This window comes from Sorex araneus, chromosome 4, assembly GCF_027595985.1.
Source record: "Sorex araneus isolate mSorAra2 chromosome 4, mSorAra2.pri, whole genome shotgun sequence".
NCBI lineage: Eukaryota > Metazoa > Chordata > Mammalia > Eulipotyphla > Soricidae > Sorex > Sorex araneus.
In genome coordinates, this window is record NC_073305.1 from 86,260,810 (window position 1) to 86,286,828 (window position 26,019).

The 26,019-nt window shown below is 37.5% G+C and overlaps 1 protein-coding gene across 1 annotated transcript in view; it reads right to left on the reverse strand.

Moving 5' to 3' along the window:
• Positions 1 to 19,079: 19,079 nt before the first annotated feature.
• The window catches only part of PKHD1 (PKHD1 ciliary IPT domain containing fibrocystin/polyductin), a 552,653-nt gene continuing 545,713 nt past the window's right edge, over positions 19,080 to 26,019 (reverse strand). Inside the window, exon 66 of the mRNA XM_055136692.1 lies at positions 19,080 to 19,528. Coding sequence (XP_054992667.1) covers positions 19,080 to 19,528 — 449 coding nt within the window. The remainder of the gene's footprint in view (positions 19,529 to 26,019) is intronic.

Genomic DNA, 26,019 nt, shown 5'->3' on the forward strand with positions numbered 1-26,019 from the left:
TTATCTTTAAAGGTTTTTGGTCTTAAAATCTGGAGTCTACATATCTTAAAAAACTCAGAATTTCCTCTAATTTGTCTTTTTAAGTAAACCATTTATTATTTCTGTGCTTTGATAGATTAGAGCAAAGCCAATAGCATTGTTTTTAATTGCAATAGTAATAAAATGCCTCATGCACTATAATGTAAGATTAATAATATGTACTCCACCATTAAATATGCCTGACTTATATTGCTGTTTCAGTGCTTTGAAAGATATTAGCACTGTCTGTAGCACTGTCTTCCCTTTGTTCATTGATTTGCTTGAGCAGGCACCAATAATATCTCCATTGTGAGACTTGTTGTTACTGTTTTTGGCATATCGAATATACCACAGGTAGTTTGCCAGGCTCTGCCATGCAGGTGGGATACTCTCGGTAGCTTGCCAGTTTCTCTGGGAGGGACGGAGGAATTGAACTCGGGTCAGCCACGTGCAAGGCAGACATCCTACCCCCTGTGTTATGACTCCAGTCCTTGAAAGATATTACTATAATTATTTCTTGTGGTGAATCATCCCTTTAACAAAACACCACAAGGTCATGGTAGTCCTATGGGCAAACAGTTTAGATCTTTTAGATATGGGCAGCATAAAATAGGTGGACTAGAACAAGAAATTGTCAAGACTTTATACTTCAAAGGTGCCTGCTGTATGGCTATGTAAAGTATCTATGTCTCTGCTCTTATTGTACCTGTTAAATTTTGATGTGCTTAAGAAGTGTCCTCACTGTCTCTATCAAATGAAACAATTATTCAAATGATGGAATCCAGGGTGGGGGAGTAATACTGTATTGACTAAATGACCAGCCTGTAATCTCACTCATGATTGCTCAGGCAACCCCAAAACTTGGACAGTCTTTGTGTGTTTGTCGTGTCCTTGTGTGTTTGTTTTTCTCATTCTCTGAGACTGACCCTGCTGGATGGTGGAGGTTGAAGTTGTCAATCTGACTCTAATGTGGTAAATTGCCACAATTTCTCTTTATAAAATGTGAAAATGATACAAAATCATTTAAGAATATCCTTATCTAAGAATGGTAATGTGGAACTTTGCAAAGCACTCATTGGAATGCCTTCAAGACAAAGTATAAACTATCTGGGGTCCTCTTGGTGAGGCAGCAAGGTGATTTATAGATGATACAATCGTTATACTTTTGTTTCTAAGATGTCCCATATATTATCCTTCTCAAATGATAAATGGTACACAGAGTAATGTATTATTTTATTTTTCCTCACTGGAGAATCCTTTTTATCAATAAAAACCACAATTGCTTTTATAATATTTTCAATTAGCAACATATATTCTCAAGTATATACTTGACAATTTCCCTTTAACTTACATGTTTCAAGTTTTAATAATAAAATTTTTTGTTTTAAGGAAATTAGTAAGATTTAGCATTCTCAAAAACATTTAAAAAGGATAACAAGGAAAAAAACAAAACAAAATAAAATGTAGGGATAATTTAATTGTCACCAGCAGCTATCACCTGTTACATTCAACTATAAGTTACAATATAGAATGTTATATATGGAATTAATGTAGAATGAAAATATAGAATGTCAAACATTTAAAAGCTTCCTTAATTTTGTCCTAATATTTAAAAAGGATAATTTAGAATAAAACCCCTATGTATAATATTAATGTCATTTCTATCACATTCAAACCTCAAGCTCACCTGGATACACTTGAATAAGGAGATAGGACAGACCCATCTCATTTCTCAAAATATAAATTTCATTTCCTGGAGTTAAAGTTGAAAAATCATTTATACCATGCAGTTTACCTTTCTCTACCCTTGTATGTATTATTTTCAATATTCATCTTTGCATATTGTCTTACTTTACAATGACTAGAACAACTGGCTCTGATGCTTCATGAATGAATAATGTCATTTAACAAAACTTAGTGAAAAATCCAGATTGACACAGGTCATGTTTTATTTGAAATTTAGAATTTATTTTATGGACAAACTGAAGGGTTAGGAAGAAGTGCTTGAACTCAGACCCTTCTAGGTTTAAGCCCAGAGACTGTAAAAGAAATTATGAGGAACGAATTTAGACAGTGCAGTCATTTTATTGAAAGAAAGTACACTGGTCAGACCAATACTGCAAGGTCCTTCAAAGAGAAAGACCTGTCTAGTGTTCTGGTGTTCTTAGGGGATACTTTGCATCTGGGCTGCTTCCAGTGGGAAACTTCTACTATCTATAAATTAGTCCTGGGAAAGGGCAAGCAAGAGACATGGACCCAATTTTAAGGAGAAAGCAATTTCCAAATAATGATTTGGACCAGCTATAAAATATTCTAAGCCAATCTTATAGAGATAATAAAAGGTACATAAATAAATTAAATCTCTTCTGGAAAGGGAGTAATGTGGCCCATTCTTAGGAATTGAGCGGCAAAGGAACAGAATATATGTCAACAAATTGAGAAGGCAGGGTTCCAAGACAAGTTCAGGACTGTGGGGCAGAGTGGAGCAAAGGCGGGGCCTCTAGAATCTCCTAGGCAAGGAGGGTATCAGCCCACTGTCACTGTCACTGTCACTGTCATCCAGCATTAAAATAATTTTAACTTTATTTAAACACCATATTTTACAGAGTTGTTCATCACTGTAGCACCATTCATCCCGTTGACCATTGATTTGTTCAAGCAGACCCAGTAACTAGAATAGTCCTAGACCTGAGATTTTAGCAGCCTCTTTTTACTTCTTCTTCCCAACCATGCCGCATTAGAGGCTCTTTCAGGGTTAGGGGGATGAGACCCATCACTGTTACTATTTTTGGCATATGAATACGCTATGAAGAGCTTGTCAGGCTCTCCCGTGCGGGCAGGAAACTCTTGATAGCTTGTTAGGTTTTCCTATAAAAACTAGGCTATAAAATGTCCCACGGGTGTGAATGTGGGAGCATGGTTTTAAAATCTCTGGAGCTGGCCATTGATTGGATTACAGGGCGCCAGAGGCAGTTTGTGGGTGTGGCTGCCAAGGTACTGGAAAATGAAACTACTGGAAAATGGAGTCTGGGGTGGAGGAAACCCAGTCCTGATCGAGCAGGCTTGGAGATCCAAGGAACCTGAGTTCCTCTGCCGGTTCCTTCATGCGTGAGGATCCTCCAAATGTGTGGAGAGGGACCTTGAGCATGGCTGTGGCTGGGTTCTGAAGGGCTCCAGCTGCTGGGTCTCTGCTCGGGGCAGAAACTCAACCTGCCCTGCTCCTAGGGGTCCCAGTGAAGACAACCAGGCTCGGGGGCAAGAGAGTTGTTTATAATATAGTTTTTCTAGGCATTCATTGTTACACCAATCCCATCACCAGTGTCACCTTCTCCACCATTATCCTGTTTCCCACCCACCCCTCAAGACTTTCCCCTTTGTAAGCACAAAATACCTTATTTTATATTGCTCATTACAAAAACATGGCTGCTAAGGAAATTATTGAAAAATTTCTCAATAAAAAAAAATTTTGTGAAAATCTCAGGGGGGAGGTCATTAATAGTCATTGAGAGATTACTGAGCCACCATGAACACAAAAATAAGTCACTGGGCCTATTAAATCACAAAATAAATGTGTGATATTTTGAAGTTCAATTAACAAAAGAAAGGGCCAGAGAAATAGAATAGAAGTTAAGGCACTTGCTTGCATTTTGTCACATCAGTAGCAACTCTGGCTCAACTCCTAGCACCACCTGTGACCTCCTGAACACAGAGCTAGGAATAGCCCCTGTATACCAGCAGAGGTGATCTAATCCCTGCACTAATAAAGTAAAGAAATAAATGACTCAAAGGGCCAAAGAGATAGTACAGGAGAGAAGGCACTTTTCTCACATGTGGCCCTGTGAACGCTGCTTCATCCACAGTATCACAGTCCCGAACACTGCCAGCACTGATGCCTGTGCACAGAACCAGGAGTAGGCCCCAACCATTGCATGCTGTTGCCCCAATTCCCCCCACTAATAGAAAATATCAAGCACTGATATATACCTTAAGAAAATCCCCCTAAAGAAGGGATCACTAAGTCAATAATGGTTGGAGGAATCGTTCAGGATGGGGGATGTGTGCTGAAAGTAGATAAAGGACCAAACATGATAGACACTCAGTACCTATATAACAAACCATAATTCCCAAAAGTAGAGAGAGAGCGTATGGGGTAAACTGTCTTCCATAGAGGCAGGGGGAAGAAGTGTGATGGGGGTGGGGGATACTGTGGTCATTGGTGATGGAAAATGTGCACTGGTGGAGAGATGGGTGTTCAAACATTGTAGGACTGAAATTCAAACATGAAAGCTTTGTATCTGTATCTCATGGTGATCCAATAACAATTTTTAAAAAAAATTAAAAAAAACTAAATTTTAAAAATCCTCTTAAATAAGCAAATACAAGAGACTTTTTCTTTAGAAGTTAAAATTCTCTTTCTTCCCTTTCACAATTCTATTTCTATTTTCTTTGGGTAGAGCAGGTATCTCTGGTATTCCATGCAATGCTGAGCTGGCCCTTGCCAGTGATGCTCTATGGCCCTCATAAGGAGGCCTGCTGTATGTAAAACTATCACTGTATCACTGTCATCCTGTTGATCATCTATTTGCTCAAGCAGACCCAGTAACGTCTCCATTCATCCTAGCCCTGAGATTTTAGCAGCCTCTCTTTATTCATCGTTCCCAATAGTGCTGCATTAGAGGCTCTTCAGGGTCAGGGGAATGAGACCTATCATTGTTACTGTATTTGGAATATGAATAGGCCACAGGGAGCTTGCCAGGCTCTCTCCCAGTGCGGGCGGTAAACTGGTAAACTCTCACTTCTGTAGCTTGCCAGGTTCTCTAAGAGCGAGAACTAGGCTGTCAGATGTCTGGGAGCTTGGTTTTATAGCCTCTGAATGTTGGCGTTGATGGGATTATATGGCAATTAGGGGGAGGGTGGCAGGGGTGGAGTGGGGGATGGCAGTTGTGGGTGTGACTGCCTAGCTGCTGGAAAATGAGGAATCTGGGTGGAAGAGGCCCAGTCCCCATCTGAGTAGCCTTGGAGATCTTGGCCCCAGGTCCCGCATACCTGAGTTCCTCTGCCAGTTCCTTCATGTGTGATGTGAGGCTCGTCTGAACATCTCTGCTATATGTAGTAAGAATAATTCTGATGATTTTAATGATATCATATATTTTTCTATTTATTTTCCAGGATAAGTTATGTGAAAGTTGTATAGATTATTTTAATTATAAAGCACATTTGACTTCCAATAACTTTTTCTCCTTTAATCTGCTCTTCAGTATTGAAAGATTAAAACAAGTACTTTAGGCATACACCATGTATGAGTTCTGGGTTCTACTTCAAAACCTATAGGTAATGTAATCAAAAAGCTTCAGATAAACTACTAGTAGAAATATAATGACTAAAAGTCAAACTACTATCACGCACCTTTTAATTTCATGTCACTCCAAATATCTGGCTAGAATATTTAAATATTTCATTAATATAATGAAATATTTTTGAATTTTTTTGGAAAAAATTGCTATTACCCAATCCCCTTATCCCACTAATTCTGACAAGCTTACTACCAGCGGTGGAAAAGGATGCAAGCAGAAAATTATTAAACAAATTCTTTTCAATGTGACCAAATAATGCAAATTAAAACAAGTCAATGCATGTTCCACTTAACAAAATAAAAACTGTTTAAGGACTGCATACCATTCAGCATAAGGGGATACTCCCAGTGCTTACAAAACTAAAACTCAAAGGTAATATTATGCATTAATGATGTGATTATCAGTTACAAAAAGTTTTGTAGAGAGCATTTTGATCAGTAACCAAAGATTTTTAAATGGACACATATGCATTTAAAATATTTAAAATTCAAAGTTGGAGCCATAAAGATAGTATGGTGATTAAGGCATTTGGCTGTCACATGCTGCTTCTGTTTTGATCAATGGCACCACATATAATTGAGTCCTCTGAGACACATCAGGCGTGATTTCTGAGCACAGAACTGGGAGTAAACCCTGAACACAGTCAAGTTGGGCCTAGAACTATCCATCTAAATAAAATTTTTACCTAAATAATTTTTTAATCTATGTACTCATGTAATCAAAACAGATCCCTGAAGTATCGATAAAACAATCAAGGTGTATATAGCTTTATAATTAAGCATCTTGACTTATAAAAAATTATGCTTTTATGCCAGGAAATTGATCAAAGGACTGGAGTTCATGTATTCAAAGGAGACTCAGTTTCAATCCCTAGTATCTCATGGTCTCCTGAGTGACACTAGGAGTTATTCTGAGACCAAACTAGGAGTATCCTCTGAGCACAACTGGTGACCCCCCGAACAAAATAACACTAAATTTACAAGCAAAAGTTGTATATAATTTTTATGTTTAAATACTGTCAAACATAATAATAAAGTAGAATATTATGTCACATAAATTTGTGTCTATAATTTTGTCCATATTTTTATGTGTGTACCTGTTAAACAGGAATTATTTCAGAAACAAATTATTTTATCTTTTTCACTTTTAGACAAAATTTTAACCCTTATTGTCTTACCTTTTGACCTAGACAGCCACAAAGTTCTCAATCTAAAATGGAAATAGCGATCCCAGAAACTGCACCAAAAGCAAGTTTCCCTGCAAATTAGCCTCAGAAATTATTATCTTCTAAAAAGTATCCTTTAAACTGAGAGTTGTCTCTTGTCTCACTGTGTTAGAATTAACTGGGTATTAGATCCTAATCCTCAAACTGGAGATTTCGAGAAGGACATGCCAACCAAGAAAAAGCCTTGGAACTCAAGATCCCCCAGCAAGGGTGCCTCTTTTCCTGCTTTTATTATGTTTAGGTACATCACCCTTATCCAAACCTAGGTTGTCCATCATTAGGATTTTTCCCAGTAAGACCCATTTGAAGAAACATTATTATCCTTCTTCTTCCTATTGTGAGCTGACTAGGACAGATGGGAAGAACGATGTACTATCATGAAGTTGGCAGAGGAGGATGTGGTAAGAAACGGGAGCATTGACTAGACTCAATATTAGTGATAGTGCTGGGGAGTCATCCTGGCTTGGGCTGCCTGAAGGCAGTGGTGATCCCCTGCTTGTCCTATCTGTCAGTCTATTTGATCTCCAAATGAATTGCTTTTGATAACAGCTATATAAATGCAGAACTGATCCACTGGGCCTTCTTAAATGAGACTTTTCACTTTCATCTCCCAGTCATTTCAAAAAGCAGATAGACTTGTTAGAGGTTTTAATGCAGTGATTTATGTTTTATCTTGCTTGGTTTGAGGCAGCATTTATTTAGTACTAAATTTTTCCCAAGCCTCTCTGTGAGGGGAGAAATGTTTGAACACACAATATTTGGGAAGTCTTTTTTAAAAAAACATATTCAATAATACATGCCTTTCTGCTTCACGATGGTTAGAAAAGGCAATCAAATTTATTTCAGGGAAGGGTAGAGGGAATACCAGTCACCATATCAGGCACTTTCATCGTCACTCTTAGTGAAGATATAGAGGACCAAAAATGAAGCATATCAATTCCCAAATTCTACCCAATATTCCCATGCAATGTCTGCCAGAAAATAATAACAATACTGGATGATGATGATGATGATGATGATGATGATGATGATGGTTTTAACTAAACAAAAGAAAACAAGGATTCTTAAGATTTGTTCATGTGTTTTCATTATGTATAAGAAACCAATCGATAGAAGTCTTAGTAAGGATGTCTTATAATTGCATCTTTGATAGATTTACTTACATCTCACTTTCTAATTTTTTGACTCACCCTTCTCACTGTTTTAAAAGTTATTTTAGAAGAGTGTAACCTATTGGACAAGATCTGAGGGTTAAAAGTAGGTAAAGGATATTTGTGATAACCTTTAAGTGTTGCTACTGCAAACCACAATGCCCAAAAGGTGAGAGAGAGAGAAAGTAGAGAGAGAGGGAGAGAGAGAGAGAGGGAGAGAGAGGGAGACGGAGAGGGAGAGAGAGAGGGAGAGGGAGAGGGAGAGGGAGAGATAGAAAGGGAGACAAGAGAGAGAAAAGCACTTGCCATAGAACCAGGCACTGAGTGGGACGGGTGATGAGAGGGAACCTGGGGACACTGGTGCTGGGAAATATACACTGGTGGAGGGATAGGTGGGAACATTGGTAGTAGAAAATGCTCACTGTTGGAGGTATGGGTGTTTGATCCTTGTATGACTGAAAATTCAATCATTGTAACTGTATCTCACAGGGATTCGGTAAAAAAAAATTAAATTTAAAAATTAAAAGAGTGTAACATCACTCTTAGTAATGCACAGAACATTTAATGTAAGTTTGCTCATTCTGAACTAAAATTTTATTACCCAAGTGGTGGAGCACACGTAGCTATGCTCAGGGCATATTCCTGGCTCTGTGCTCAGTATCACTCATGGTGGTGCTTGGGACCACGTGTGGTGCCATGAATCACACTGTGCTTGGCAGCCACATGCAAAGCAAGTACCTATTCCCTACACTATTTCTGGATCAACCCCTTATATGTTATAACAAATATTATTTTAACATACGTAATTAGGATACGGGATAGACATAATCTGCTATAAAAGAGAAAATGCGATAAAACTTGATTCTGTTTTATCATTGCAGAGGGTTTCATAGAAAAAAAATTACTCAATGCATCCTGGAATTCTACCTTCTTTAATCAAACAAACAGAGAGCACCTCCCAAACTTCACTGGAAGCTACTAATGCTCCCTTGAACGGTTCCTGTACAACCACCCTCCCTGGGGTACATTATCACCTGCTTTGAGACACATTGGTTAGAGGAATCTCTCACTTCATAACATGGTAGAAGCACAGTGCAAATTATAGACATGTGAGTTAAATCATATAAATAAGTTGAGAGATTATTTTAAATGAAATTAATCAAGCCAGTTGTTTCAGGGGCCATATCCTATTATACTCAAGCTTTCCTCTCTGTTCTATGCCAGGAATCACTACTGGTAGTGTTCAGGGACCACGTGGTGTTGGGTCTGAACCCGGATTCTCCATGTGCATCACAAGTGCCTTAATCCTGATACTGTCTCTCTGCCCTACAACTTGCTATTTTAAATCATTAGAATCACACAGTTTGGGGCAAACTAGGAGAAACTGGAAAGTATCCTGCTGAGCGAAATTAGTCAGAGGCAAAAGAACAAATGCAGAATGATCTCACTCATCTGTGGATAGAGAGAAACAGTTCAGAAATATGGACCATATCATCAATGATAAACCTTAGATACTTGAATACTAATTTGAAAGTGCCAGATTTGGTGTGTGTGGGGGGGGGGGTGAGGTTGAATAGGTTGCTGAGAAATAACATGGGGATATTGGAAGGTCTCAAACACGTGATGCTAAGGGAGATAACAGTATGCACCCAAACAATAAGAGTCCATCAATAAATAATGGTGGGCAAGGGTTAAAGGTTATTCTATGGGGATCATGCAGGAACATTGTACCTCAATACCAGGAACTTGAAACCCTATAACCTAAACTCTGTTACAACTTAAAACATAAATAAACTTTTATAAATAAATTCATAAGTTAGGAGCAACAAAAATAACGGGTTTTGAAGTAGTCTAGCAAAAGCCCCCTGAAAGAGTGGCCAGTTAAGACCCTAATTTCAAAAGCCTAGTGGGCTGATGGGCTAGAGCGATAGCACAGCGGTAGGGCATTCGCCTTGCACGCAGCAGACCTGTGTTAAATTCCTCCGCCCCTCTCGGAGAGCCCTGCAAGCTACTGAGGGTATCTCGCCCGCACGGCAGAGCCTGGCAAGCTACCCGTGGCGTATTCGATAGGCCAAAAACAGCAAAAAATCTCATGATGGAGACTTTACTGGTGCCCGCTTGAGCAAATTGATGAGCAACGAGATGACATACACAGAATCTCCAGGGTTTGATCCCTGGCACCACATCGTCCCTCAGCTCTACCTGGAGCAACCTCAGAGCACAATTTTGTGAGTAGGGCCCAAGTGCTCTCAGGTGTGGCCCAACCTCAGTTAAGAGAATAAATTTATTAACTTGGAGGTTAGGGAGATAGTATAGGGGAGGAAGGTGCCAGCCCTGGATCTATCTATCCCCTGTACCACCTACTTCCCTGAATATGACCAGGAGCAACCCCTGAGCACAGAGCCAGGGATAGCCCTAAACATATTGACTAGTCCAGCACTTTGGAAAATTAGCACTGCTGGGTGAGACCCAACTCCCACTTCCTAAACTCAAATTAAATTTATTAATGGGAATATGAATAAAATGTATTTTATGTGATAGCTATGGATTTACTTGAGTATTGGAAAATTCATTATTGGCTCAAATTTTATCTTTTTTTTCAGTTTGGTATGGAAACAATGTGAATTTGTTCTATTTTTAAGGTAATCATGCTTTAAAAGTCCAAGTTAAGATATTTTTCAACGTAGATACCACTTGTCAAAAATCCAGTCAAGTTGGTAATTGTACACATTTTCACACCAAGAATGAAGCAACTATATTTCTAATGCTATTTCAAGGCATTGTATCAGATTTAAGATCTTTATTATCTCTGAGACAGAGCAGCATGTAGATAAATGTGCTGATGTTCCAAGTTCCCAAAGAATGTGGTCAATTATTGCATCGCTATGAATCTTGCACAGGCACCAAACACCAATGCATAGGACATAGCTAAACCGGCTTCTGATTTCTCAATCTCCTCTCATTCCCCTTTGCCCCTGAAATTTTCCCCTTCTCTCTCTTGAATGTTCATTTTGAAGATATACTTTTCCCTGGGATTAAAATAGGGTTTGCATTTTAAATTTTCATTTACCAAACAGAAAAATATTTTGCTAGAAGGGAATGGTATTAAGGAGAAATGATTTTTTTGTGTGCCCCGAGGCTTGGCATAGGCAGGATTTGATTTGCTATGTTCAGCTGGAATCTGGATTGATACGCAGAGATGAGAGGGGGTGTTTAATAAAATTTACATTTCATTTTCTCACTTGACACCAGTCTCCTGTCACTCAGAGAACTGATAGGAATGCTGCAAATAACTTTTGTCAGAATCTAGTTGGGGAAACAGACTGGAAAATGAGAAGAACAAAAAGAAAGAGAGTGGGAGGAGGGAGGAAGAGAGCAGGCACGTACACGAGAGACAAACTTGGACTTGGTTCCTTCTTCTGGTTCCAGTGATAGAAGCAAGATAGAAACAAGTCTACTGTGGCAGGAAGACAGGAGAGCTGGCTGTTGTCCACAGAAGGAGCAAGTATGGCAACTGAAGATGGGACTTGGAGAGCGTCTGGGAAGCTAAGTGATGCAGCAGCTGCTGTCAGAAGTCTGTTGCACTGCGGGGATGGAGGTGTCTGAGGCTTGAATGTGGAGTATAAGCTTCTGAAGATGGGAAGTGATCCATGTCTGTTGCAAAAGGATTAAGAGACAGGAACAAAGACAAGAAGAACCAGGCTCCTCTTTTCTTCAGCGAGGCCGTGGTAGCTGTAGCTAAGACATATGTCACTTCGCAGCATTTTATCAATAACAGATCATGTGTACTCTGGTGGATCCCTGTAGACTACACATCCAGATTTGTTGAAGTGCACTGATTAGACTCACTCAATGACACACTCTGACATACTTCTCAGAATTTATTCCCATAGTGAAGCAAAGCACGGCTGCAATTTTCTACTGCTGCATAATAAATTACTACCAACTTGGTGGCTTAAAACAAATTCCACAGGAGATCATATGATGGGTGAAGTTTTTGCATTGCACATGACCTACCTGGTTTTGATCCCCAGTACTACATATGGTTTCTGAGCACTGCCAGGACTGATTCCTGTCATAAGCTAATTTTATTTCTTCACTGGGGCTGGAGTGATAGCACAGCAGGTAGGGGTTTGCCTTGCATGCGGCCAACCCTGGTTTAATTCCTCCATCCCTCTTGGAGAGCCTAGATAGCTACCGAAAGTATCCTGCTTGCTCGGCAGAGCCTGGCAAGCTACCCATGGTGTATTTGATATGCCAAAAACAGTAACAACAGGTCTCACAATGGAGATGTTACTGATGCCCATTCAAGCAAATCGATGAACAATGGGATGACAGTGCTACAGTACTTTATATTTAAATGTGTAGGTAAAATCATACCATAAATAATATTTTAGATGGATGAATCTGTTTATCTTGATTTGAGGGCCACACATATGGCAATTTTCAAGGAAAACTCTCAGTTTTGTGCTCAAGGGTCTGTCCTGGCAGTATTCAGAGGAACAGGAAGTGACTTAAACTCAAGCCTCCAGTAGACAAAGCCCATTGATATCTTATTCCTCTGGCCCTAATTTTGCAACTTAATAAAGCAACTTGAGTAGCATTAGATAGAGGAAATTTTTAGAAATAAACATATATAGTCTAGGCATATTTTTAATTTTTGCCATGCACAAAAGTCTAAGAGTTTGACAGCTGGTTGTTAATTCACCCTTAGGTGGAGAGAAGTTTTCCTTATATTTTTCATAAGAAAATTGACTCTTGGTAGAGCTATTAATTTCATATTTTAAAACATGGTATAATAATGAATGAGTCATTATTGCAACACTGAAATAATATGATAAAATAAGTTAATTTTCACAATTCTGGTAAATTCTATAATATCTAAAAAGTTCATTAAGTAATTCTTGTATTTCAAATCAGATAAGGTTGTTGGGCAAAAGATCTCTTTTCTTAAGTTGATCTAAGCAAAGAGAGATCTCTGGTCAGTTCTTAGGTATAAATATATCAACTGTGAAAAGATTATTTGTCAAAACTTAAGTCTTTCTTTTGTATTCTACCAATTAAGCCCTACTTAACATTATGGGGGAAAATATTGCCCTGTTTAAAAGTAGTATTTTGGGGTACTAAGGGATAGTTCAGTTGAAAGGCTCCTGCCATGCATTTGTGAGTTAGCAAGTTTGGTCCTTCACATTATAATCCTAGCAACAATACCACCTGGGATTCCCAGCACCGTAACAAAAAGTGTGATTTCTGACCACTATTGCATAGTGTGTGCTAACATTGTAACTAAAGTGTGCAACCCACATTAATCATAATGAAAATATGCCTGAGCGTCAAAACTAATGAATGCAAGCCCTGTTGAGCATGTGTGCAAACATCACAATTAAATGCGTAACCGTGGTTAGCACCACAATCAAGTGAGTACAGTAACAACACCGAGAGCAACAATGGAAAGAAAGGCAATAATTTTTTTAAGTTATATTTTGGGAATGTTTTTCTTAAATACCTGCAATTAGTCAAAGTACTCCTGTGTAAGCTGAAACAAACAGTTCACAGTGGAATAATTCTGCTCATAGTCTTTTCAAAATTGATATTGAATATATTATAAGCTCTGGAATCAAAATGTAGAATAAATGCATGAATTTTAAATGACCGAAGTAATTAAAATCCTTTACTGTTATCTACACATAAAATTTTATAGAAGCTTGATTGAATAATATTTGCATGTGATTTACATTCAATTTCCCCACACTCACTTTGCAGGGAGACAGTATATATTTCAATGTATAGTCATTCCACGTATTTGGAGTTAGAATGCTAGATGAAAAGAAGTCCTTCAATTGAACAACAAAAAACAATTCGTGGAAGTGCTGGGCTTTGAGGAAACTAAGGGGCCTCTTGGTACTACTGCAATCTCACTGGGTGTTAATAAGGATCAGTAAGCCATAGGAAACAACTATGGTCAGATTGGCTCAGTTGGAGAGACATGAACTCCAGTCCCATGCTCTCCCTATGCAAAATCCCTGAAACTTGAGACATGCTTGAAACTGCCTGATTCCCTTCATCTTTTCTTCCACAATTGAACATTTATAAAATTTTAGCAACATTTTAAAAAAACTTTTAGTATTTTAGCATCTTCAACACCTTATGTCAAAGGATTCTGTCACATGGGAAAAAAACATAAATGGGAAGCAAATAGATACTTTTTTTTTGTTTTTGTTTCTGGGTCACACCTGGCATTGCACAGGGGTTACTCCTGGCTCATACACTCAAGAATTACTCCTGGTGGTATTCCGGGGACCATATGGGATGCTGGAAATCGAAGCCGGGTTGGCCACGTGCAAGGCAAACACCCTACCACCTGTGATATAGCTGCAGCCCCGCAAGTAGTGACGTTGAAATAATAACAGAACAAGACACTTATTATTATTTATTAATTATAAAGAAAAAGCTTGTTTCTATTGAGTTATTTAACTAACCATGTGATATTCTGAAGATGGTTAGAATATCTTGGTCTGTGGTGACGTATTATTTAATCAACTCATCTCCAGACATGAATGGCCAAAAGATATCATTTCTTTGCTTCTAACATCCATCTAATTTTCCCTACCATCTTTTACTTTTAAGAAAAATATAACACTAGCTTAACTACATATGGACTTGGAGACTCTAAATTGACTAAAATTAAATACCACTGGACCTCTCTAAAGTTGTTCTGTATAGTTCTAACTTTAAAACATGTATTAAAGAAACATAATTTTTAAAGTTATTCATAGTGTTGTGTATATTTAGCTATACCATGTGGATCACAAAGATATGGTATATGTACACAATGAAATACTACATAGTTACAAGGAAAGATAAGAACATATGATTTGCTAAACATGGATGAAACTAGAAATATCATATTATATAAAGTTAACCAAAAGAAGACAAACACAGGATGAACTCACTTATAATTTTTATCCAGGTACAAATATCTATTCTGGCCGTCAATATGAAGACTTTTGGTAGAATTATTACAAGGATTATGTTTGTTTCCAAGCAGAGTTAAAATCTGCCAAAGTTCTCTTCCAGAAAACACAGGTTTTTTTGTGTGTGTTTTTGGCACATGGAGGACGGATAAGAATGTAGAAGATGGATAAAGATGGAATTTAGAAAGAACAAAATGTGAGGGTGAGATATAAAGAGGAGTCATGGTTGACCTCTGAATTTGTGCTCTTAATGAGGTGATTTGCATTATGCTAACCACATTGTGGTAATTCTCAGTAGTCAACTGAAAAAAAAATGCTGCAGAATTAAGGAATAACCTGGGATGAAATTTGAGGCCAAGAGCAAAAAACTGTAGTGAAAGATATATGTGGAAAAATCTCATCAGACAATGCTAATTTTATAATCCTCAGATGCCTCAACTTCTGATACATTCATATATTAAAAGTACTAGCTCATGAGAAATAAATGGTTGTAAGAAATTTAGTCATGCAAATACAAATGACTTTGTAAACCAATAATCTAAAATATGAAAAGGTTATAGCAGAGATGAATTAAACTTAAAAAATACTGTCAAAACTATCTAAATCATTTTTATTTTGTTATGTTTTCAAATACTGTTGGTAACAACAAAAAAAGTTTATTTTGCTTTGAAGGACTAATCATTCAGGCAAACCCTGAATTAGCTCAGAGTCAATTTCTACAGGGCAGATGTCCAGCAAGGCACTCCTTGAACATAGAGTGCCTGCATTGACATCTCTTGGAGAACATCAGCTTCAATATCTACTTGTTTCTCCTTAAGGATTCAAACTGTTTCATGGGAGACTGTTTACCTATTTGGGAGCTAACATTAAGAAGTAAGATGTCAACTAAATATCTAAAGAATGGAAAGAACATTCCTGTCAAGGAGAGGTAAGCTGAGCCAACTTTTTAATTGATCACCTGTAGATAATTACTTTCTGCTAGACCTCCAGTGGGGCTAATTACAGGGTACCATTATTTAAAATTTTGTAATGGAAGTTTGTGTTATATTTCTCTACTTCAATTCAAGTACAGGACATTCCTTTATTATTTCAGACTAAAAAATTCTGCTTTATATTAAGGAAAATTGAAGAGCAACTTATTCTGGAAATTGGCTTTCCTCTCTCAGATAAGCTTTAATCTCTTGGGGTACCAAAAACTGTGTCTAAAACTAAGAACAAGGATGCTTAAAGGATCCTTTAGTTTCAATTCAGATGGTTGTCTGCAAATGTGGAATTCAGTGAAATCATCTTAAACACTTTCACCAATTTATCAATACCAGTAGACTCTCTACTATGGTGTCTATTAGAATTCTCAGCAGGCAGTTTTGAGAGGTTAGATATGAAATATTCTCTCTTCTGCCTTTAACTGAGCAGTCCTGTGCAATATCTTCTCCAAAGATAGAGTTCTATCATAAATGAGTTATCTTATAATACAGTTTGCCACCTGCTCTCTCCTTTCTCAATACACTTTTTTCCAGTTTAAATTTCAGCCAGTTATTAAGAAAAAACTGTTAGAAAATAACACTTTGGTTCATGAACAATTTTCTTCCCCAAACTTACTACTTTTATATTTTTTTTCTGAGCTACAATCTAAGAAAAGCCCACAAGACTATAAATCTTCATATAATATACTCATGAATGATAAAATTTATTTTTATATACTATACGTTCCAATTAAAGATAAAATTTAAACCGTAAAATAAAATCAGATTCTTAAAAAAAAAAAAAGCAGAAAATTGCCTTGTAGTTAAAAAAAAAAAAAAATCCCTGACATATCAGGGAGGAATAAGGACTTCTGTCCTTGAAACAATTTTTCTAAGATAAAGAAATATTTTGCTCGAATACAGCAAAAATAAGCAGAGGATTCGTTTTTTTTCCATTACCCCTACTGTGAAACAAACCCACAGCATTATGGGTAATAATTCCAGAGGAAGCTTAAGGACAACCTCTACTGGTATGAATCAGTATTACATCATTATCAAGACTAAAGTGAGGAAGAATACTGGTATAAATTAAAAATAAGTAAAACATGAAGAAAATTGTCTTGCTAAATGGTGTTGGGAAATACAAATCACCATATTATAATATACATGAAATTTAAATTAAAACTGATAAAAAAACGTGTGTATCAGACTCTAAGTCATAAAATTCATTAAAAAAGCATAGACAAAACGGCATGTTACTGATTTCTGTTATATGTTTGGGAATTTATTTCAATCATAAGGGAAATAAAACCAAAACTAAACCAACAGATTGCATCAAACCATAAAGTTTCACATGATAAAACAGACTAATACTAAAACAAGAAGACTTTATATAGAAGAACTATCTGTACATCATAATCTAATAAGGGGCTGATATCCAAGATATATAAGTAATGCACAAAGCTCAATAAGAGTAAATAAAATAACTCCATGAATAAGGGTGGGGGGAAGTTTCACATCATGGAAAGCCAGATTGTACTAGGACCATGAAAAATATTATAATTTATTATCAGGAAAATTATATCAAAATAATAATGGGATATAAACTCATATCTGTGAGAATGTCCTACATCAAAAAGGCCACAAAAAGTGACTGTGTGGTGTGGAGAAAAAAAATGAATGCTAATGTGCTGCTGGTGGGAACAAATTTAGCTTCTATTAAACAATTATCTAGCTATTTCCCAAATATTGTATTTTATATAGCAGTTCCACTCCCATGGGTCTATCTAAACACGAAATATCATCTCAAAATATATGTGCACCAATATTCTTTGCAGCACTTTTAACAATAGCCAAAATTAGTAATAGATTAAAAAATGGTAATAGAAAAACAAAAGGTAATAGTTAAAAAAGAAACATTGACCTGGATGTTCATTATTGCAGCACTGTTCACAATAGAAAAAATCTGGAAACAAGTGCTCTAGAGCAGATGACTGGTTAAAGAAACTTTGGTACATCTACACAATTGAATACTATGCAGTTGTTAGGAGAGATGAAGTCATGAAATTTGATTATTAATGGATAGACATAGAGAGTATCATGCTAAGTGAAATGAGTCAGAAAGAGAGGGACAGACATAGAAGGACTGCACTCCTTTGTGGAGTATAAAATAACATAACATGAGGCTGACACCCAAGGACAGTAGATATAAGGGCCGGGAGGATTGCCCCATAGCTGGAAGACTGCTTCATGAGTGGAGGGGAGAAGACAGAAGGAATAGAGAAGGGATCACTAAGAAAATGATGGCTGGAGGAACCAGTTGGGATGGGAGATGCATGCCAAAAGTAGACAATGGACCAAAAGTGATGACCTCTCAGTGTCTGTGTTATAAGCCATAAGGTCCAAAAGTAGAGAGTATGGGGAATATTGTCTGCCATGAAGGCAGGGGGAGGGTAGGAAAGGGGGGGGTATACCGGAAATATTGGTGGTGGGGAATGTGCACTGGTGGAGGGATGGGTGTCTGATCATTGTGTGATTGTAACCCAAATGTGAAAGTGTGTAACTATCTCACAGTGATTCAATAAAATTTAAAAAAAATTGACCTGTAGAGATAGTATTGAGGATTAGGCTTCTTTCTGCACTTGGCCAATTCAGATTCTATCTCCAGCCACCCAGACTGTCCCCCAAACTCCACAGGTGTGATCCCTGTGCACAAAGTCAGGAGTAAGCCCTTAGAATCTCTAGTTGTGATCAAAAACAACAACAAAAAAGTAGTTATTGTATATAACACAAAGGAAATATCCAAACTTCAGAAAAGATAAAATCTTGCTTTTTGCTATAACTTGGATAGACTTGGTAGAAGACATACCTGGTGAAATAAATCGAAAGGGATAAGATTAATATTGTATTATCTCACTTATATGTGATATATAAAAACAAAGCAAGAAGGGAAGAGTCAGTGTCTAATGAAATAAAATTATTGGACTCTGACTGACCTGAATTACAGGGCAGGGAGTGTATACAAGGGACGACTGTGAAGGGATATTGTTACTGTGGTAGTAATGGTGGTTGTGATGTGATGACATATTTTGAAGAGGCATTACATTTCCTCCTAAAATTAGAGAGAGATTTAGATGTCTAATCCTTATCTTTAATAAAATCGAGCAAAAATTTAATGGGAAGCTATAAATTGACTGACAATGTGGAATAGTGTCTGTGATAAATAGAAAAGAAATATCAGAAACTGCTTCATTCTCTAAGCATTTTTACGACTGCCTCTGACTTTATAATTGAAGATAACAGAGTCCATATTTTCCCATATATTGTCCCCAAAGATCAGTCAAGCCTGCTCAATATTAGGAAGCATATTGAACACTGCTTTTTAATCCAAAGGTCTAAACTGCTCCTTTATTACAGTTGTTCTGAAGAGTTTCTGGGTGTTTAGTGGCACCATTGGAGGGTTTCGTTTCCTGGGAAATTCCCAAGTTCCCATTTTTCTCTCCCGGCTGTCTCAACTCCTGCACTTGCTTCACCTCTTGTCTGAAGTCTGGGCGGAGCGGCAGCCTTTGATCTTGGCCTGCCAGCTGGTATCGGAGCAACTGCTCTTGGGCCTTTTTCCAATCCCCTGATTCCTGCAGGTGCACTCGCTGCTCAGCGGAGTTTGGAGCATGGGTGTGTGCGTGAGATGGGACGCTGGGAATTCTGGGAGCAGACACGGCAGCCTCTGCCGGGTTGTGGCCCTCCTCTTGGACTGCACGACGGCTCACCTTCCTCCTGGACACTCCATTCAGTGTCTGGTGCGGGGCCTGGTGAAGCCGGCCCAGCATGACCGCCATCTTCATGTCTGTGGGAGAAAAGATACACAGATGCCAAGAACACACACACAGACACACACAGACACACGTTAATGCAAAAGAACATATACCTATATTTATTGCAGCATTATTTACAATCTGGAAACCACGCAAGCAGTCAACAACAGATGACAGGATAAAAAAAATGTGACAACATGGAATACTACTCAGCTACAGGAAAAGATAGAATTTTGCAGTTTGCTTTCAACTTGGATGGAAGTGGAGGATGCCAATCTGCAGGAAGTGAGTCAGAAAGAAACAAACAAATACTAGATGTTCTTAGATGGTCTTATTCATATGCGTATACAAAAAAAATGAGATAATCCCAATGGAAGCAGATCCTGAGACATGATCAATAGAACTGAGGACTGAGGATGCTAATACTGGGGAAAAATATCTGAGAGAAAATGGTGGAGGAGTTTGGTGAAAGTGGAGGAGAGGTTGGTGCAGCAACACTGCAGGTAGAAGAAAATAAATTCAATATTATTGTAAAACTTGTCACATTAACTTAACAGGCTTTAAAAAAAGAAATAAGCAATACTGTGAAATACAATTACTAAATATTTTCGCTCACATGCACAATATAAAGAACTGATTAGCAAAACATACAGAAATGAGTTTTTATTCATGTTGGTGAAGCTCTTAGACTTGATGCAAACAATGGTGGTTCTCAACGTCAGCAGGGAAGGAGGAAAGATGAGAGGCGTAGTTGGAAGGAGGAAGGATGAGAGGGGTAGTTTTGGTGATGGGTATTAGGGTCTTCAGCATGAAGGACTTAAACTATTTCTTATAAAGTCCATCCTGTTAAAAACCTATGAAAAATAAATGTAAAAAAGTAAATAAAATTAAAGTAAAAAAGAAAACAAACTAACAAAAAGTTTATGTGTTTCTTCCTAAAAAGGAGTATGGATAGACTCAGTTCTCAATCAGTTGGTCACATATTCTACACAGCTAGCCTTCCTGGGAAGATAGTGCCAAATGACTATGGATTGAGCTATATCAGCTTTCCCATTTCCAAATATCTTCAGAAATAGATATTTTTAGATGTTTTTCTACAAAGAACTACAATTTTATATTCCTACTCTGTAATGAACATTTGTTACCTAGTAAAAGTTTGTTCCAGGGACAGAGAAGTAGTACAGGGGTTAAGTATATGTCTTGTATATACAAAATCCTGATTAGATTTCCAGCAATACATGGTCCACCAAATATTTCTAGGTGCGACCCTGGAGGCCCCCTAAGCACTGTAAGGGTGGTCTGGGAAATCTCTGGCGCTACAGAGCTTATACTGGGCTGCACCATTTTGTTCTTGCATTGAATGACCAGCCAGCTAGTTGAGAATTGTCAGAAGCACCAGGCTGGAATCAATTAGACTTCAAGCTTGCCTTCTGCGCCTTGAACTTTTTTATCCTGTTACTTAGTCTCTCTGGACTTTAGCTGGATAATTTTATATTACTCACAGGTACAGGTACAACTTTAACAATTTACTAAAATGCATTGCATTTTGGTGTTAACATTTCACTTTTATTTTTACTTTTCTGTTCCACAGAAATAATCTTCAGCATTAGAAATGACCAATGACCAGCTATGATCTGGGCATTTTTGTTCTGGTCATTTTGATCATGCATGATATTTTCTAATTCTTTGAAGGATTCATTATCATAAGACTCTCTAGTTTTTAAAAAGTGATCATGCCACATCTGCATGATTTATCATATAACTTCAGCAGTATGCGAAAATGAACTTGTACTGTCCAGAGATTTACCGATACAATTAAATCAAGACTGTTGAAACCATTATTTTTTTTCCTGATAAATATGTAAAAAATGATTCTGAGAAGTTTTACCAAACAGAATCTAAGGGCAGAGGCATGGAATCAAACAGTTGTGGGTAGATTTCCTGCTAAGTCCCTTACATTTGCCTCATAGGTTTATTTGAAAACTAAGTATTATGAATCATACAAAGCACCGTCCAGGGTATGTGATATGGTAGCCTTTTGTAGATAAAAACTGTCAACAGTGAAATAAATGATGCTCAGGAACTGTTGTTAAAGTTTTACATCCTTCACTCATCTAATTCTCATAGCTATACCTTGAAACTAATCTTATCATTATACTCATTTCATAGAATAGGGAAACAAGGACACAAAAAGGTTATGTTTCTGGGGCTGGAAAGATAGTACAGTGGATACGGCAATTGTCTTGTATGTGGCTGACCCAGGTTTGATCCCCGACATTCCATATGGTTCCCCAGTCACTGCCAGGAGAAATTCCTGAGAACAGAGCTAGGAGTAATCCCTGAGTATCACTGGGTGAGGTCCCCAACCACCCTCCAAAAACCTGTTTCTTGTTCTTGTTTATAAAACTTTTTTTTAAGTGTAGCTATGAGATTCAACCTGAACTCACCTGACTCTGACTCTACCTACCCTACACCTAACACAATGATTAAATGATTCTACAACTGCTACTTTTCATTATGTCTACAGAACAAAATATACTCTAAGTAAGCAGTTTTGAAGCCCTATCTGTGTCTAACACAGATAGATATTGCACTGTGCAAATTTACACTTAAAAAAAAAAGAAATAGCAATAAGAAACACCCAAGGTGTCGAGCTTTTCATAATTTTCTTCTCACCTCTACCAAACCTGGCTACATTTTGTATGAATTTTCTATTTTTATTAACTGTCTTAAATGCCAGATTTAGTTGGATTTTTTTTCTTTTTGGGTCACACCCAGCAATGCAAAGGGGTTACTCCTGGCTGTTCACTCAGGAACTACTCCTGGTGGTACTCTGGGTACCATATGGGATGCTGGGAATCGAACTCAAATTGGCTGCATGCAAGGCAAATGCCCTACCTGCTGTGCTATCACTCCAGCCCCTGGATTTTTTTTAATTGTCAAAGGTCTTGGTTGGTCCAAGTTGGAAACACTGCCCTCTAATTCAGTGTCTCCAAAGAAGTAGTCCAATTTCCCCCCAATTGTTCTCAAATTGTACTCTTCTCTCATTAGCCTTTTCCTGCTATCTATTTTCAGATGCTCAAACTGATTTCAGAAGGACTCATTCTGAGCCTCCAGAGATCTACTTCCATGTAGGATTCCTACTTCACTCATCCACTCAGTATTTACTAAACATATGCAGGTGGAAGGGCTGGGAAACAGCAGTGAACAAGAAGCTTCCTAACACCATGAACCTTATGCTCTAATGATGGAGACAGATACTCAGTGAAAGCATGCAGAATTTACTTGCCCCTGTATATTGACTCTGGAATAACAAAGTTCCTGAGGACATGTCTCTTGCCCTCCAGGGGCTTCAGGAAACAGACCTTTAAATTGATTAAGGTTAGAACCTTATAATTGTGTAATTATCTAAGAGCCACATGCCAGGGATATCAGAAGTAGTGTTTAGTCCAACCTGAATATTTAGGAAATGTTCATCACGGGATGAACTTTCAGTTTTGAAGGACAAAATGGTGGGTAGGAATTTCTATATAGGACATAGCATATATTAAGGCAAGGTGACATAAAAGCACTGTGTATAGTGGGGACCCTGAAAACAGTTGCAGCAGATAGAGACACTTTGAAGTGTGGGATATATGGTAAGTGGGAGCTTGTAAAAAAGGATGCAATAATATTGGATTGAGATCCAAAATACAAATACTTGAAAAATCCTACCAAGCAGTTTGTAATTTATCTCCTAAAGGATGGGGAGTCATTAAAAGTTTGGAAGCAAGGCAGTGACTTAAGTGACTTGTCATTTTCATCTTGGGAAGAATAGCCTTTCTGACGGGCAGAAAATGAGGGAGTTAGGGAGGTCAGTTAGAAGGCTATTGCCATAGTCTAAGAGAGACATAAAAAAGAGCAGTAGCTAGGGTCGAACATATTTAAGAGCTGAACAGAAGTATTCTAAAGACAAGCAGAACAAGGGTTCAGAGGAGAAGCAGGTTAATATTTATTTGGGATGTGTGTATGGGCCATGAACTTTAGCACTAAGCCCACAGATGATGAAAGACATGATACAAGAGGTCTTGTACTCTAGGGAAAGGAAAAGAACATTTTTTTAGCACAACAGAAAAAAAAAAGCGACACTTTTTCAGATGCCCACAAAGATAAACAAATGGAAAATTAAAATGCTCCTTTTAAAGCTCTATTTCCAGTGACTTAAGAATTTCAGGATAGTGGAGGATAAAAATAAATTTATGCTGTGAATATTATAAATAGGTGTGAGAATCTGAAGGTATTTTATGTTTTCTATACATTAATTATGGCTTTCTTAAAAAATTGACTTGATTTTGCCCTTATATCTTTCGTGGCAAATCTCTCACTGCTAATGTATAGAGATTTTGTTTCTACATTCTATTCTCAAATGATTAAAAATCTCCATAATTACCACCTTTCCCTTTGTCAAGAAGTGTTTTACATTATTCACTATTATTAAATAATTGTAAAAATTTAAAATAATTTGGAAATGCAAAAATCAAGGCCAGATATATGGCTTAAGGTCTAGGGTTCATGCCTTGCAATTATGAGGAATTGAGTGTGATCCCTGGTGTCGTAATGCCCACACCCATCCTCAGCATTGTCAAGACAGCTCTTATGACACCTGAGCATAAGCAACAGAGGGCTTAAAAGGATGGGGGTGGCCATAGTGCCCCAAGTTCTAATAGATATGGCCTCCAATAGGACAGCTAAATATTTTATTCAATTTCATATTATAACCAATTTGACATATAGATTAATGTTAGATAGAATATAGAATTTTATACATAAAATATATATTCTTAATATATAATCTTGAATATATATTAAATAGATAATTTTCACAAAACATCCTTCTGGGAATTTATTTAGCTTCTGGAACTTATATCTTTTTAAAGAGTGGTAAACGTCCCCCACCCCTACTCAACTGACAACTATGGTTTAAATATTCCACTTGTCCACTACCAAGAATCACAGTATAGCTCCACCCCCCCCACATCCTCAGCCCCCCACCCCACCTGTGTAACTGATAAATTTCACTTTACTTTCTCTTTACTTTGATTACATTCAATACTTCAACACAAAACTCACTATTATTGTTTGGAGTTTCTCCCCCTTAAAGTCAGACCTGCTGCAAAGGAAGCATTTGATAATTTGTTTCCCATTGCTGAGAATGAAGCTATATGAGGTTGAGTGGCCACACTAGTGGCCGCACGGTTTTGGAATTCTGTATTTTAGTATTTTAGTAACTAAGTCCAGAGAAATATCTGCCAGAAATTGCATCATTGCAAACTTGTACTTCTCAGCTATATTATATTCCAAATATGAGTGCAATCTTTCTATGTCTGTCTCATTCTTTCTGACTCATTTCACTCACTTTCTGACTCATTTCCAACATGGAAACATACTTTCCATGTTGATCCACTTATATGCAAATTTCGTAACTTCATGTTTTCTGACAGCTACATAGTATTCCACTGTGTAGATGTACCAGAGGAGTTTCTTGAGCCAGTCATCTGTTTTTGGGCACTCTGGTTTTTTCCATATTGTGTCTATTGTAAACAGTGTTGCAATGAACATAGAAATGCAAATGTCATTTCTATTATACCTTTTTGCCTCTCCAGGATATATTCCCAAGAGTGGTATTGCTTGGTCAAATGGAAGCTCAATTTCTAATTTTTTGAGAATCGTCCATATTGTTTTCCAAAAGGGCTGAACCAGTTGGCATTCCCACCAGCAGTGAAGGAGAGTCCCTTTCTCCCCACATCCACGCCAACACCGGTTGCTTTTGTTTTTTGGGATGTAAGCCAGTCTCTGTGGTGTGAGATGATATCTCATTGTTGTTTTGATCTGCATCTCCCTGATAATTAGTGATGTTGAACGTTTTCTCATGTGCCTCTCAGCCATTCGGATTTCTTCTTTGGGGAATTGGAATATGTGCACTGGTGAAGGGATGGGTGTTTGAGCATTGTATAACTGAGACTTAAACCTGAAGCCTTTGTAACTTTTCACATGGTGATTCAATAAAAGAAAAAAATATATAACCAAGTACAATTATAAATAAATAAATAAATAAGCATTCAACTTGTCAACAGATCTGGTGAGACACATTTATAGCAAATATATTCATGCCTTTCTTTAAAGTTCATGACAACATGAAAAGAAAAAATACCCTATGCATGAATTTGTTTCACATTTTCTTTTTGAAAACTCTCTCTCCTTTCATTCATCTTCCCAAATAACTGACTTTTCAGGAACTATCCTCAGTATTTCTTGTTTTTTATTTTTTAAAAATACATTAAAATTGTGAGAGGCATTGACTTCTTTTTATAAATATAAGGCATTACTATCTGAGCTTTAATATAATTCCATAAATTATGGATATAGACTGGAGTGATAGCACAGCACGTAGGGCATTTACCTTGCATGCGGCCAACCTAAGTTTGATTCCTCCGCCCCTCTCAGAGAGCCTGGCAAGCTAACGAGAGTATCTCACCTGCACGGC